The 16,582-nt window shown below is 47.0% G+C and overlaps 1 protein-coding gene across 2 annotated transcripts in view; it reads left to right on the top strand.

Annotated features, from left to right (window-relative positions):
* Positions 1 to 16,582, top strand: part of LOC143961523 (alpha-2,8-sialyltransferase 8E-like) — a 44,854-nt gene that overhangs the window by 24,950 nt on the left and 3,322 nt on the right. For both annotated transcript variants that reach the window (XM_077470818.1, XM_077470817.1), the window contains 3 exons: positions 2,871 to 3,012; positions 4,361 to 4,470; positions 4,581 to 4,667. In XM_077470818.1, the coding sequence (XP_077326944.1) occupies positions 2,871 to 3,012; positions 4,361 to 4,470; positions 4,581 to 4,667 (339 nt within the window). The remainder of the gene's footprint in view (positions 1 to 2,870; positions 3,013 to 4,360; positions 4,471 to 4,580; positions 4,668 to 16,582) is intronic.

Genomic DNA, 16,582 nt, shown 5'->3' with positions numbered 1-16,582 from the left:
TCCACATTTTATGATCCCACTGGACCAGCACAGTCACCCACAGAAACAAATAGACAGACAACACCAGACAAGAAATATCACCCCATTAGCTAATGGACACTATCAGCAATGGGATACGCCCCCCCCCCTTTTCCTACAACCGTAAAGAAGATGAGGGCGTACATACAACCAAAATCGATGATATTCCCAATGACCAATGCGCTGAAGGATCTGGTCGCTCAAGCTCCAACGCGCTGCCTCTGTAGCTGCCCCTATCCGGAACGAATGTGAAGTATAGTTTCTCAGAGAGAACCCTCCCACCTCCAAGCATTTTTTGAACATAGACCCAAAGTGGTACTTAGACAACGCTAACCCATCCTTGTGGATCAAAAAAGGGCCAGGCCCGACAGGCCATAACCCCACCCAATCCCTAATCATTGTGATCTGGCACAGAGACAAGCCCGCCACCGCACCAAGTACCACCCTGGCCCTTTTTTCCATCTGTTCAGTTTTTGACTTACAAATGAGCAGAGTAGCAGTATCCCCCTGTTCTGATACATCTGAGACATCCAAACCCCCAACCACTGATTTGGAAAGGCTGACCAATTCCCCCACCCGTAATGCCCAAAAGCTGCCCTGAACAGCTGTACCTCAAATGGAGAAAAACAGACACTGGGCAACACCCCCACCAATACTTCCAACATACACAAAGACAGCGGTCACCAGGAATCAGGCTTACCTTGCCCTTTTCTGTAACCCGGCAAAGCCATCCGTACTATAAAAGCCCTTATAACACCTTTCACCGGACCTAATTTAAACAAAAAGGCCTGCCATCTTACTGTTTACTGAAGAAACAGACACCCCCTCCTCGCAGTTCTTACCTAGGAAATACAGAAACGCATGTAGCCTGTCCTCGTCACTGGAACAACCCCAACACTACTTACTAGCTTGTGCCTCTCCCCCCATACCCGCTCGCAAGTCTGCCAAGTAGCTTCCACTACTGACCACCAATCCAACAACATCACTGTATCAAGACGAGATCCCATAAATGACTGGAGCATGTGACTCCAAGCCGCTCCGCCTCCGGTGCAAACTTCCGGAATCTGTCCCACTGTAGATGAGATAGCACATCAGCTACATCATTCTCAACCCCCAGCATATGAACAGCAAACACAAAAATATTCAATTGCAAGCACAACAACACCAAATGACGCAGCAAACAGACCACAGGCAAGGAAGATGCCAACAGGGAATTAATGCCATGTACCACCCTCAGATTGTCGTAATAAAAATGAACCCGCCAGTTCCTGAAATCCGACCCCCAAAGCTCCACAGCTAGCACTATGGGAAACAGCTCTAACAACATCAGGTTCCGAATGAGATCGGACCCCTAAAACTCCTCCGATCGTTGAAGTAAGTCGCATAAGCCGCATAAGCCATCAACCCCACTGCGTCAATGAAAAGCTCCAGCTCTGCCGCCTGGACCGCAGGCCCCAGCCAAAAAGACCTGCCGTTGTACTGCTCCAAAAACATATCCCACACCTGCAAATCCTCCCGATGTTCCCGACTAATACGAACAAAATGATGTGGGGCCTTGACCGCTGCAGTAGCGACCGCCAAGCGTCTACAAAACACTCGCCCTATTAGCATAATGCAACACGCAAAGTTGAGTTTTCCCAACAATGACTGCAACTCCCTCAACTACACCTTGGAACATCGGGACAACCTCAGCCACAGTCCTACGAAGGTCCTCAAGCTTATCGCTTGGCAATCGGCACTCCATAAAAGTGGTATCAATGATGATTCCCAAAAACGTCAACACCGTAGTAGGTCCCTCCATCTTGTCTTGTGCCAACGGAATCCAAAGACTTGAAAAATATGTTGTAATGTGGCCAACAAAATGCGTCAGAACCGATTGGCCGGAGGGCCTATAACCAAGAAATCGTACAGATAGTGCAAAGTAGAACTAAGGCAAGTACCTAATGACCCATTCCAGAAAGGAACTGAACATCTCGAAATAAGAACAGGAAATGGTGCAGCCCATTAATAGGCACCTGTCAACAAAATACTTCCTTTCTCAACGACGACCCAACAAGTGAACACTATCCGGATGAACCAGCAACAAGTGAAAGGCCAACTTTATCAGGATATAATGTACATGGTGGCATTGTATAACGTGTAGGAATGTCACCACCAAACAATGCCCATAAAAAGATCAGTAATCCACGCTCTCTATTTGCAGTGGATTTCTGTGTGCACCACTGTAAAGTTGGGCCCCCACTCTCATTTCCTCAGGTGGGACCCAGTATCCCAGTCTGACCCTTATGCCACATTTCAGTTGTATAGAAGGTGAGAGGTAACAAAAGGACAAGGATAAAAAGAAGCTGATGATGAAAATAGTTCACCATATGTTACAGTACGTCATTTACTGAGAGGGGTGTATGAAATCATGGATCTTTATATCCTCTACCTGGAATCACCTCCTACCCCCTTTATATTATCCCTTACCCAAAAAAATGTCCATGAACCTACCTCCAATCCACCTCCTCCCTCCAACTCATAGTTATTCCTTATTTGCTTTTGCAGAGAGAGAGGGAGAGAGGGTAAAAACCGAGACAGATAAAATAAAAAAAGGAAGAGCAAGAGAAAGAGGATTAGATAGAGAGAGAAAGTGAAAGTGTGGTGGCATACTTGTTGTATGATTGCGACTCTCTCTATAGTCAAGAAAGAAGCTTGCACTCATAAACAGTTTGGCAATAGCAGCTCTTAAATCGTTGCCCTGACAAGTTCCCCTTTAAAATATACACTTACAATAAAGACAGGTGAACCAGTAGGTTTGATGATTGTACCTCCCGGGATTTAATGCTTGCTTCCACATCTTTCTTGTTCAGGTCAAATTTCCAGAAATGTTGCAATGCCTCCTACTCAATGATTGTGACACAGGAGAACACTCCGGTGGGACATACTATTCACTACGAGGCAGAAAAACGAACCAAAAATATCACTGAGAGACTTTATAATCTCTTTCCAAAGGTGAGTGTGCAAGGGAGATTTCTGAAGGCAAACTTGATTTTTACACACAGGAGCATACTGGGAGACAGGAATCCAGAAAACGCATTGGCTGTCTTTAAGCACAATACCAATAAATTCAATTGGACTCTTTTTTTTTTGGTCTGGTGCTCCTTCCATGTATGCACATTTTTTTTGTGGTAAGCTTCTGGGGTACCCACTGGAGGGTAACCTTATCTGTCGTGAGTTCTTCAAATGTTTTTGCACTCTCACTACTTTGTATAAACTTAAATCAAAGCCCCAGCACCTCTTGGATGTCTTTTGTTTTCAGGCTTTATCTTGGACGGGGTACAGAGAACGCTTTGGGATACTCCAGAATTTAGTGCAAAAACATTTGGAGGATTGCTCCTATTTTGTCTATTCTCTTCAGAGAGGCAGCCCCCCTCTTTGCAGCAACTAGATACATAAGCACTTACTATGGGGACTAACAGCAAGGCTGATCCCACTTATGCAGAGCTGACACAGTCACACAAGGGGTTAACAGCAAACAGTCACTAGGATCCCACTTCCAGGTCTTTACTCCCTGTGTCTGGATTGATCCCGTCATATTATCTAGACCAGGGTTTCTCAACCAGTCCCCATTGACACCATTGATCTTTTTAGCTATCTGTAAGGGGGTACTTCTTCCCAATGACCACAAGTGTAAGAACCATTCTTCCCACTGACCATCACACTAATGTATCATCATGAGTTGTAGATAAAGTCATTCTTAGCAGGGGTTTCCTGAGACCAGAAAGTTATTTCAAGGGTTCCTCTTTGTTGAAAAGGTTGAGAAAGGCTGGTCAAGACACTGTAGTGTTAATTTCCAGAAGGGATCCTCAATGCACCCCCTTTACTTGGTTTTAAACTGCTTTTAGGAAGATGGGCCCCCCAGCTCTAGTATATCTGGGACCTTGATGACCTCTCTGCAGGCTTCACCTGACTGGCCTTGAAGGACCAGCAGTCCTTTCAGGCTGAAATCTCCTCCTCCAGGGAAAATATCTCTGCTGCTTTCTGCCTCAAACTATTTATCTCCTCTCAGCCACCTGCTGGGCACTCCCCCACACCCCCAGGGATTTGCTGAAAGCTCAAAAATTTTCAGGCTCACTTCCAGCCAACTACATCCTAGAACTTACTAGAATACAAGGGAGGGAAATAGCTGAGACTACAGCCTTTGAGATCTAGAGCAGCCAAATTAATCAAACACTGCTCCACTGTTTACAAAGGAGCCCCCAAACAAGAACTACATTTACCTAAACCTCTTTCTGGCAACCTATTCGTGGAAGATACATTTAGTATCACTTTAAAGTTTTATTTCTCTCTCTCATTGTAGAAGTCTCCTTTCCAGAAGGCAAACCTAAACTGTGCGGTGGTTGGTAATGGTGGAATTTTAAATAATAGCTTTTGTGGCACTGAGATTGACCGGGCCGACTTTGTGTTCAGGTAAGAAAAAAAGACGTTGCAGAAATATCTTTTGAGATACGGTTACTAGTTGAGTAATCTACCTTCTATCCCAAATCAGTCCTCATCTCTTCCCATTTTTTTCTTATTAGGTTAAATTTCCCTCCTCTGAATTGGACAAATGATGTGGGGACAAAGACCGATCTTGTCACCGCAAACCCGAGCATCCTAATAGATAAGTAAGTGGCGGTGTCTTCACGATATGGAATAAAATGAAATAGAGACAACTAACCTTTAAGCATAAAACATTTTTTTTTTATATTGGTGATTAGGGATGAGCTTCGTGTTCGAGTCGAACGTACGTTCGACTCGAACATTGGCTGTTCGTCCGTTCGGCAAAATCCGAACATTTTGGTCCGTTCGCGGCGATGGCGCAGTGCATTGCTGGCTCATGATTGGCCAAACATGCACTGTGACCCCGCATGCTTGGCCAATCGCAGCGCCAGCAGCGAGGAGAGCCATGATTGGCCATAGGCAGGATGCCTGTGGCCAATCATAGCTCAGGCTGTGTAGTGCACGCCCCACACTATATAAGGCCGCCATCGCGGCGGCTTCATGTAGTGTGTTGGCGTCTGAAGCAGTGGGTGTTCTGTGTACCTATCTTTCTGTTGTGTAGTGGTTATTGTCTGCGTGCCCTGACCGCAGTATACACCGCTATATTCACCTCACCTATATAGCTAGTGATCTATCTTTAATAATAGAGCTTGCAGTCAGTAGTGTTAGGAGATAGTGCGTGCTGTCTGCGTGCTCTGTACCCAGTACATACCGCTATATCCACCTACATAGCTGTTCTCTATTTGAGCCCACTTGCCATCTGCAGGAGTTATTGGAAGTTGTGTGTGCCTCCAGCACAGCACAGTATACATCTGTATATACCCCTTTATCTCTGGTGTTCTCTGGTTATTGTCTGCGTGCCCTGACCGCAGTATACACCGCTATATTCACCTCACCTATATAGCTAGTGATCTATCTTTAATAATAGAGCTTGCAGTCAGTAGTGTTAGGAGATAGTGCGTGCTGTCTGCGTGCTCTGTACCCAGTACATACCGCTATATCCACCTACATAGCTGTTCTCTATTTGAGCCCACTTGCCATCTGCAGGAGTTATTGGAAGTTGTGTGTGCCTCCAGCACAGCACAGTATACATCTGTATATACCCCTTTATCTCTGGTGTTCTATAATAAAGGCATCTGCAGGAGTTAGTGGGTGTTGTGTGCCTCCAGCACAATATAAACTACCCAACTGCTGTTTTACCCAACTCCCTTCAGGCCATTACCATGTCTGGAAGGCCAGCAAGGAGAGGCAGACAGGCGCGAGCCGATAAAAGAGGGCAAGCAGGCTCTGTGTCTAGAGACAACAGTGCTGGTCGTGGATGCGGTGCATTGTCATCAGCACGTGGCCATGGGACATGCTTGTCCTTCTTTTCGGCAGCTGGACATGTTGAACCGCAACATGCCAACGACTTGGTAGAGTGAATGACCAAGCCCTCTTCATCCTCCTCATCCTCTCTCACCCAGTCTCAGGGTAGTAGCAAAGCAGCTGCCAACGCATCGTCTTCCCTCCTCTCGATGTCATCATCAGTGACTCCTTCCCTAGACCCACCACGTCCTCCTGAGGAGTCTCCTGAACTCTTTGAGCACAGTGTTGGGTACATGCTCCAGGAGGATGCCCAGTGTTTTGTGGGCTCTGATGATGACACTCAGCTAGATGAAGGCAGTAGCGTGAGCGCAGAGAGAGGGGATGCTCAAGAAGGACAGCAATCTGGCAGTCATGTTCCACAAGCTGCAGCATACTGCCAGGTTTGCTACAGCGATGAAGAGGGAGGGGATGATGAGGGCACTGACTCCACGTGGGTGCCTGGAAGGAGGGAGGAGGAGGAGGAGGAGGAGGAGGCACATGTCCAACGAGGCAGGATGCCCTCCGGGGGCCAGCTTAGGGGCAGCACACCGACTGAATCACACCGCAGAGCTCCGCCTGTGCAGAGCGCTGCCTCTGCGCGTTATTCTAAAAGTTCTTTGGTGTGGGCCTTTTTTGAGACGAGTGCATCAGATCGCACCGCTGCTATTTGCAACATATGTCTCAAGCGTATCTCACGTGGCCAAAACATCAGCCGCTTGGGCACCACATGCTTGACCAGACATATGTTGACCTGCCATGCAGCTCGTTGGCAAGCGTACCTCAAAGACCCACACCAAAGAACAAAGCGGACCTCTCCTTGCTCCTCATCAGCTGGCATCTCCAACCCCACTAGACCTTCAGTCCTCTCTGAAACCTGCTCTGAGAGGAATGAAGGTGTAGAATTAGGTGTGTCACAGCCAAGTGCTTCCGGGAACTCTGCTAGCTGTACACCCACGTCTGATTATAGCAGGCAAATGTCCCTGCCCCAGCTGCTGGACCGGCGGAAGAAGTTCACTCCCAGCCATCCACATGCCCAGCGGTTGAATGCTAGCTTGGCTAAATTGCTAGCACTTCAACTGCTGCCTTTTCAGTTGGTAGACTCGGCCCCCTTCCGTGAGTTTGTACAATGTGCGGTTCCTCAGTGGCAGGTCCCCAAACGCCACTTTTTCTCACGGAAGGCGATTCCGGCTCTCTACCGGCATGTGGAAGGCAATGTCCTTGCCTCGCTGGACAGGGCGGTCAGCGGTAAGGTGCATATTACCGCTGACTCATGGTCCAGCAGGCATGGACAGGGACGTTACCTGTCTTTCACGGCCCATTGGGTCACTCTTCTGGCAGCTGGGAAGGATGCAGGACAAGGTGCAGTAGTGTTGGAGGTTGTTCCGCCACCACGCCTCCAAAATGCTACTATTGGTTGTGACACACCTCTCTCCTCCACCCCCTCCTCTTCTTCTTCCTCCATGGCCTCTTCCAGTGCTCTGTCCTCAGAACCAGCGGTGCTCCGTAGGCATTCCAGGGGCTAAGCAAGTAGGCAGGCAAAACTATGCCATGCCGTGCTTGCGCTGGTTTGTTTGGGGGACAGGAGCCACACTGGGGCGGATGTTTTGTCAGCTCTGCAGGGGCAGGCCGAGAGGTGGTTGACGCCACGCCAGCTTAAGCCAGGAATGGTGGTTTGCGACAATGGCACCAACCTCCTCTCCGCCCTCCGACAGGGACAACTGACCCATGTGCCCTGTGTAGCTCACGTCCTTAACCTGGTGGTGCAGCGGTTCTTGGGCAGGTACCCCGGCTTACAGGATGTCCTGAAGCAGGCCAGGAAAGTCTGTGTGCATTTCCGCCGATCATTTAATGCCTGTGCTCGGCTGGCTGAGCTCCAAAAGGAGTTGAACCTGCCCAAGAACCGCCTTATATGTGACATGCCCACCAGATGGAACTCAACATTGGCCATGCTGCAGCGGCTGCACACGCAGCAGAGGGCCATCAATGAGTACCTGTGCGACTACGGCACCAGGACAGGGTCAGGGGAGCTTGGTTTTTTCTCACCACGCCAGTGGGGCATGATCAGGGATGCATACACTGTCCTGTCACCGTTTGAGGAGGCCACAAGGATGGTGAGCAGTGACAGTGCATGCATCAGTGACACTGTACCTCTTGTCCACCTCTTGGAGCATACACTGCGTGGAATAATGGACAGGGCACTTGAGGCAGAACAGAGGCAGGAAGAGGAGGACTTTCTTGCCTCTCAAGGCCCCCTTTATCCAGACAGTGTTCCTGCTGTGCCACCCATCACACAGGAAGAGGATGAGGAGGAGGAAGAGGAGGAGGAGGATGATTGTGTCAGTATGGAGGTGGAGGCTGGCACTCAGCATCAGCAGTCTTGTAGGGATGATTTACAGTCCCAAGAAACACGTGGACTTGTACGTGGCTGGGAGGAGGTAGCTGCGGATCATGTTGTCCTTAGTGACCCAGAGGACTCCGGACCGAATGCCTCAGCTAACCTACGCTGCATGGTCTCCCTGATCCTGCAAAGCCTGCGGAAGGATCCTCACATTCTTCGGATCAAGGAGAGGGACCATTACTGGCTGGCCACTCTCCTTGATCCACGGTACAAGGGTAAGGTTGACGACCTTATCTTGCCATCGCAGAGGGAGCAGAGGATGAGACATCTCCGGGAGGCCTTGCAGAAAGGTCTGTGCAACGCGTTCCCAGAGACTGGGAGGTTACAAACTCCTGGTCCTGGACAACGTGTTGCTGAGGCATCGGTCAGAAGGAGCGGTGGAGAAGGTGGCCGTCTGACTGATGCTTTCAGACAATTTTTTAGTCCGCAGCCCCAAGGTATGATCGGTTCCAGCACCCATCGCCAGCGTCTGATTTACATGGTGCAGGAATACCTAGGGGCAAGGTCAGACTTGGACACCTTTCCCTCCGAAAATCCTCTGGCTTACTGGGTCTTGAGGATGGATCACTGGCCAGAGCTTGCACAGTATGCAATTGAGCTACTGGCCTGTCCTGCATCCAGCGTTCTTTCGGAGCGCACCTTCAGTGCTGCTGGTGGCTTTGTTACCGATCACAGGGTGCGCCTGTCCACCGAATCAGTTGATCGACTGACCTTCATCAAGATGAATCAGTCTTGGATCACCCACAGCTACCAAGCACCTGAAGCTGATGTAACCGAATAATTTTTTTTGAAATACCACATCCCTTCAAGACTGCCTATGCTGATGTTGAGTGACTGTCCTGTTATGTTGATTGTCTATCCTCTTCCTCCTCCGCTGATATGTTGGAAGAACATTTCTGGTTCTGGTTGATGCCATCAGCCCAATTTTTCTGCCCCGGGGCGTTTAATTACAATTTTTGATGCAATGCTTTGCAGCAGGGCTAATTCCTGCATTAAAACTAGAGTTTATGGCAGAGGTTGCAGTGTGGTGGCACCAGCACCAGTGCCTAAGGCCCAATTTTTCTGCCCCTGTTTAACAGGGGCGTTTAAGTACAATTTTTGATGCAATGCTTTGGAGCAGGGCTAATTCCTGCAATAAAACTAGAGTATATGGCAGAGGTTGCAGTGTGGTGGCACCAGCACCAGTGCCTAAGGCCCAATTTTTCTGCCCCTGTTTAACAGGGGCATTTAAGTACAATTTTTGATGCAATGCTTTGCAGCAGGGCTAATTCCTGCAATAAAACTAGAGTATATGGCAGAGGTTGCAGTGTGGTGGCACCAGCACAGTGCCTAAGGCCCAATTTTTCTGCCCCTGTTTAACAGGGGCGTTTAATTACAATTTTTGATGCAATGCTTTGCAGCAGGGCTAATTCCTGCATTAAAACTAGAGTATATGGCAGAGGTTGCAGTGTGGTGGCACCAGCACCAGTGCCTAAGGCCCAATTTTTCTGCCCCTGTTTAACAGGGGCGTTTAATTCCATTTTTTGATGCAATGCTTTGCAGCAGGGCTAATTCCTGCAATAAAACTAGAGTATATGGCAGAGGTTGCAGTGTGGTAGCACCAGCACCAGTGCCTAAGGCCCAATTTTTCTGCCCCTGTTTAACAGGGGCGTTTAAGTACAATTTTTGATGCAATGCTTTGCAGCAGGGCTAATTCCTGCAATAAAACTAGAGTATATGGAAGAGGTTGCAGTGTGGTGGCACCAGCAGCAGTGCCTAAGGCCAAATTTTTCTGCCCCTGTTTAACAGGGACATGTAATTACAATTCTTGATATAATATTTCACAGGAGGGCCCCTTCCTGTGCCCACCCAGAGTAACGGTGAGGACTTATAGTGTTGTGGCACCACCACCACAACCACCAAAGGTCAATTTTTCTACCACTGTTCAACAATGGCATGTAATTACAATTCTTGATATAATCGTTCACAGCAGGGCGCTCCAGCGCCCACCAAGAGTCACTTTGAGGGCTTACAATGTTGTGGCAAAACCAACACCTTGTTCCGCCATTTCTGCAGAGCATATAGGGCAGGCCCCTACTTTCAAACATCCAATTTACAAACATCTCCTACTTGCAAACGGAAGGAGACAACAGCAAGTGAGATGAAAAAAGATGGACGACAAAACAAATTCTACAGGGGTGATAACCCTTCCCTATGTTTTCCAAAAAGCTTAAAAATAGTTTTTTTGACTGGAGCTACACTTTAAAAATGTACCAGTTGAAAATTACAAACAGATTCAACTTAACACAACATTTCCTTTTTTTAATATGGGTACTGGGTTCCCCTTAAAATGCGTACAAGACCTAAAGGGGCTGGTAATGGGCAGGGAGGGCTACCCATGCCATTTTTCTCAATGATTTTCAACCATATTGCAGGAACCAGATATAACATTAAAACCGCAAGCAGTTTTAAATGGTGTTGTTTCCGTTTAATGTCATTTTGTGCAGGGACTATTCTAAACACGGGAAACACGTGGCACTTCACAGGCATACTACAGACACCCCCCAGTCACCATATTTAAAGGAATATTTCACTTTTTTTTTTCACTTTAATCGTCATTAAAATCAGTGCTCCCGCCAAAACGGCCATTTTTAAAAACATTTTAGGCATTGACCCATGTCCCCTGGGGCAGGACTCAGGTCCCCAAACCCTTTTTAGGACAGTATCTTGCATATTAGCCGTTAAAATTAGCACTTTTCATTTCGAACGTTCGAGTCCCATAGACTTCAATGGGGTTCTAACGTTCGTTCGAATTTGGGGTCCTTTCGAATGTTCTGGTGCGAACCGAACCAGGGGGTGTTCGGCTCATCCCTATTGGTGATTTTACAAATTCCAAAATACTTTCTCAGTTTAGCATATCATAAATTGAAACATGTGTACAATATTTGTAAATCACAGCTTTTAGTTATCATTGGCCCACATTAATTTCAGCATTGCCAAAGCAATTGATAAATTATTAAAGGTTGTACATGGGGAGGTGGGAGATTTATTATTATTATTATTATTATTATTTAGGATTTAATAATAAGACTAAGTCCTAGGTCATTATTTGTGGTCAAGGATAATAAAAAGGAATTAGGGGAGTCTAGGAATGTTGTCAGGTTAAAGGATTATATAAAGGGATAGGGGGTTAGTTCATATATGGAAAATAGAACTCCCAGGGTCACAAAGGTTGCTGCCTATCAGTGCCTCCTCAGTAGGGCTCTGAGCTGAGAGCGTTTCTTTCATACAGCCCAGCGTCTGCACTGACAGTTCCCTCTCCCTCCTCCTTTGCACAGATGAGAAAGGAGAGAGCCTACTCCTATTCCTCCCGAACCTCCCCTCCTGTGTGCACCACAGGAAGTCTGACGTTAAAGAGGAAGTAAACCCTGATGAGTTTACTTCCTCTTTCATTCCCTGCAAAGGTAAAGCATAATGGACTACTATGCATCGCATAGTAGTCCATTATGTGTCACTTACCTGACACAGGAGCCAGCAAAGTCACTGCTGTCCCATGTAGTCCGGCGCATCCATCTTCTCGGTGGGTCTCGCTGCTCCGCCGCTGTCATTCGGCGAAGCCGTGATGACGTCACTCCCGCACATGCGCACGGGAGCCGCCACTCGCGGCATATCGCCGTTGATCGCGGCATGCTCAGTACACCTGCACATCGCTGTCTACGGCGCATGCGCCGTAGACAGCGGTGCCTGTCTTTCGTCAAATATCTCCTAAACCGTGTAGGTTTAGGAGATATTTCTTGGACCTACAGGTAAGCCTTAATCTAGGCTTACCTGTAGGTCAAAGTGTGTTGTAAGGGTTTACAACCACTTTAAGCATGCTGGTAGGTTAATTGGATCCTGTCTAAATTGACCCTAATGTACTGTATGCATGAATGTGAGTTAAGTCAGGGACTAATGTGTATGTGTAATATATACACTATATTACCAGAAGTATTGGGATGCCTGCCTTTATACACACATTAACTTTAATGGCATCCCAGTCTTAGTCCGTAGGGTACAATATTGAGTTGGCCCACCCATTGCAGTTATAAAAGCTTCAACTCTTCTGGGAAGGCCATCCGCAAGGTTTAGGAGTGTGTCTATGGGAATGATTAACCATTCTTCCAGAAGCACATTTGTGAGGTCAGGCACTGATGTGGACGAGAAGGCCTGGCTCGCAGTCTCCACTCTAATTCCTCCCAAAGTTGTTCCATCTGGTTGGGGTCAGGACTCCGTGTAGGCCAGTTAAGTTCCTCCACCTTAAACTCACTCGCTCATCCATGCCTTTATGGACCTTGTTTGTGCTGGGTTTGTTTGTTTGTCCAAGGGTAACAAAGATTTCTCTGGCAGCCTCTCATAAGTGTGTATATGTGGCAGGTGAAGTGTTGTTGACACTCCTTTGGCAGCGATCCGTCTCCCATAGCAACAGGAGCAGATCTGCCCCACTGAGGCCCTCAACATGTACACAGGTACGGAAGAGAAAGAGTTAAGAGTGAAGTGCAGGCATGGAGTCTGCGCTAGGTGCAGAGAGGTAGCAGTGATACACTGGACAGGTGGAGAGGGCATTCCATGGCAATGCTTATTACATCAAGAGAGTTTCCTAGAGTATGAACATTTAGCAAGGTCTTTTACCTCTTTTGGTCTAATGAGGACCTCCAAGGCAAAAGATAGCTGGCATCCTTCAATATGTGGTGGGTTGTGAGGCATAGTGGGTGCAAAGATGGTGAAAGTCATTTGGGTGCCAGACACTTCTTGGATGTAAAAGAGGTTTTTTTTCTTTTGACAGTCCTTTTTATTTATTTTGGGGGAAAGAGAGTTAGGGCCAGGACACCCTTAGATAGTTGCAAACTCAATCTGCAGACTCTGAGACTTAAATTTGAGGATAGCCGTGCAGGGAAAAGCCCCAGCAAGAAGCCACTTCTGCACTTGCAGGAATGCTGTCTTCTATGGTAACATTCCATTAACAGTTCCTAACTTAAATGTAACATTACTTTCAGCTCCACTACAACTGCTCCTTGTAGCTCTTCAATACTGAGCTCCTGATCTCTCACTAGACCCTCTGATTCACTGACTATGAATCCCTTGAGCTCCTCCAGGGTTTGCAGTGGCATCCCCTCAAGAATCGCCCACACTTCTCTGCTGGGTCTAGCTTGGCACTCCAGATACTTCTCAAGCTTCACCCCTGCTAACCAGCTTGGTCCCTGGCTTGACACACAAGGCTGCTCTGCAAGCGTCTCCTCCACTGGTTGGGTCCCTGACTTGATCACCTTTCGGTGAGAATATGGTTCCGGTACTTGCTTCAGTTACTCACTGCGGTCCCTGGTAAAGGTGGGTAGTCCCTTTGTGGCGACAGCTTGCCTTCCACCTCCGACCACTGACAGGTTCTCCAGCCGGCAGAGCCGTTACTTCTGGTTGGACTGCAAGCCGCAATCCCAACCCTGAGCTGCTCTTTCACTTCTGGATAGGCCCTCACACAGTTTAGCAGCCGGATGCCCCCTGGATAGGCCCAATCTCCAGCCTAGCAGCCTGGGGCATACAACACACGTCCACCCAGACAGCCGTCATAAATACAAAGAATTACCGCTCTAAGGTAATGACTTCTCCCAAAACAGCTGTCTCCACAGTCCCACAGGGTGCTGGCTCTGTTTGCAACAGGAACTGAAGTAGAAAAGATGTAGCTGGATAGCCGCACTCCGAATTATTCAACTTTATTTCAAAAATGTAATTAAAATCATAGCATCTAGGCTGGTAAACAGACTAACTGCACAGCCGCTGACATGTTTCACACCGAACACGGCGCTTAGTCATAGCCAAGCCATGACTAAGCACCGTGTTCGGTGTGAAACATGTCAGCGGCTGTGTAGTTAGTCTGTTTACCAGCCTAGATGCTATGATTTTAATTACATTTTTGAAATAAAGTTGAATAATTCGGAGTGCGGCTATCCAGCTACATCTTTTCTACTTCACCCAGACAGCCGTCCATGTGGCACAGAACATAGATCACCTGACCTCACCCAAATATATAGGTCCTCCCAGCAGGCCAAGGGATTCAAGAAAACCCCTGCCCATTGGCTGAGATGTGTCATATACCCATAACCTGACCTTGGGTTGCCCTTCTCATATCTAGTACCACCAAGTACCCGGCCCCCCAGCGGTAGAAGAGAAAAGTGAAACAAGGTCAAACTTATAGAGAAATCAATAGATCTCTATCAACCGACCAAGATAACTACTCTTGGCAAATAAATTTGTGAGGAACTCCCTGACTAAACTCCAGGGTGCTACAAACATACTAGAGTATGTTCATGTTTGTTATCTACTGGGTTGTGAACAAGACTCAAGTTACCAGTGGCGCCTGGTGCTCAATTTTCTTGGGGCCAACCAACCAACCACACACCCCCGGCGCTTGCTTGATCACCGCTTCTCCACAGGATCGCTTCATCGCTCGCCCATTGTCCGCCAGGCCCCCTGCCAGATTGGGTGAAATGTGCAGCGCTTATGTGAGCATATAAACCATAACGAATAATATAAGTACAAAAAAAGTGAATAATAAATAATGTGCTAAAAAATACTTCAAGCAGTCCTCTATTAGGACATATGATGTCTATAAATAGAGGAACTTGGACGTGAGATGTCCAAAAAAAGTCAGTGACAAACTTCAATCATGTGTGATGATGGTCTTCAACCACATGTGGATATGATATAGTGACAGTCTTTAACTTCAAATATGTATGATGTAACATACCCCAGATGATGACTTCTAAGTCGAAATGCATTGCAAGGATATGCTGAGACCACTGTCTTCTTTTATATAAGCGCTTGATTTTACTGCTAAACACGTGAGTGTATTTCCTTTGCTTTTCATGTATTAAAATTTCCATACGGAGTTACGCTATATGCCTTCCACTTTCTTTTAATGGTGGGGCTGACTGCCTATATCTACTGAGTCCATCTATACCTTACACCTGTTCGGAGGTCCACCTGGAGGTCATATCTGGATAGAACATCTGATCCCCTTGGTATATTATACCACAAAGCTTGATTGACTCACTAGGTGTACACCTATTTAAATTCAACCCTCTGGTAAGCAGCTTCTGGTGTCTTTGGTGGTGGATCTACTATCAACTGTTATTATATCATACATATTTGAAGTTAAAGAGTGTCACTCAGGGCCGTTTTTAAGGCAGGGCAAAAGGGGCAGCTGCCCTGGGCCCTGTCATTGTTGTGGGGCCCAAAGCAGCGGCCTCATACTTGCCAACTATCCTGGTTTAAATTCCCTTGCCCCTAGAGGTTTTAGTCATGTGCTGTGTCCCAATATCTCAGTGTGAAGTGCTGCTAATAATGCTGCCCAGCTCTGCCCTATTGTTGTTTACAGATGACTCACCTGCAGACCCTGTGTTTACATGTAAATTACCGGCATTCATATGTAAATAGCGGTGGCCAGCGGCATTCATATGTATATCATGCCCCCTGAGGTCATATCCACAGCAATCTCTAGCAACTAATCAACAAGCAGAGATCATGTTCTGTAATCTCTAGCAACTAACTGGTGAGCTATAATATGTGCTGTAACCTCTAGCAACCAGTCAGTGAGCGGTAATCATACACTGTAACCTCTGGCAACCAATAGCAATAGCTGCCTGATCTGATTCAGTAAACTAATTTTGAGTCTAGCTGCTATTTATTGTATGTCTCAGAGCAGGTGGAGAGCAAAACTGCATGGGGGGGGGGGGGGGGGGGGGCACCAAGAAAAGTTTTGCCCAGGGTCCAGTCAATATTAAAGACGGCCCTGGTGTCACTATATCTTACATGTGGTTGAGAATTATCATCACACATGATTGAAATTTGTCACTGACTTTTTTTGGACATCTCACATCCAAGTTCCTCTAATTATAGACATCATATGTCATCATAGAGGACTGTTTGGAGTATTTTTGTGACCCTTGCTTGGTGCCCAACGAAGAGGGGAACTTGAAGGATGTGAGGACCACATCTACTGTCAATCAACCATGTTGGATATAGATATTATCCAGAATCCATATCCAACATGGCTGATTGACAGTAGATGTCTTCTAATACTGATATAAGCATAATAAATCTGGATTCAGGCAATATTTATCTGTCTTTAATATGGAATAATATCAATGTCATCACAAGCAAACACAACTATTTCAGATTTAATTTCAATGCAGTTTTTGGAAATAGAAAAGTCTCAATCCTGCTGGCGTAATATTTCTTCATTGGAGGAGGTCTGGTGCTAGAATTATTGCTCTCACTCCAGCGTAC

The sequence above is a fragment of the Lithobates pipiens genome, unplaced genomic scaffold, assembly GCF_037356315.1.
Source record: "Lithobates pipiens isolate NorthernLeopardFrog02 unplaced genomic scaffold, aLitPip1_a1.2 Scaffold_8, whole genome shotgun sequence".
Classification (NCBI taxonomy): domain Eukaryota; kingdom Metazoa; phylum Chordata; class Amphibia; order Anura; family Ranidae; genus Lithobates; species Lithobates pipiens.
Note: the sequence above shows the minus strand (reverse complement) of the source record. Positions and strands in the feature narration are given on the sequence as shown.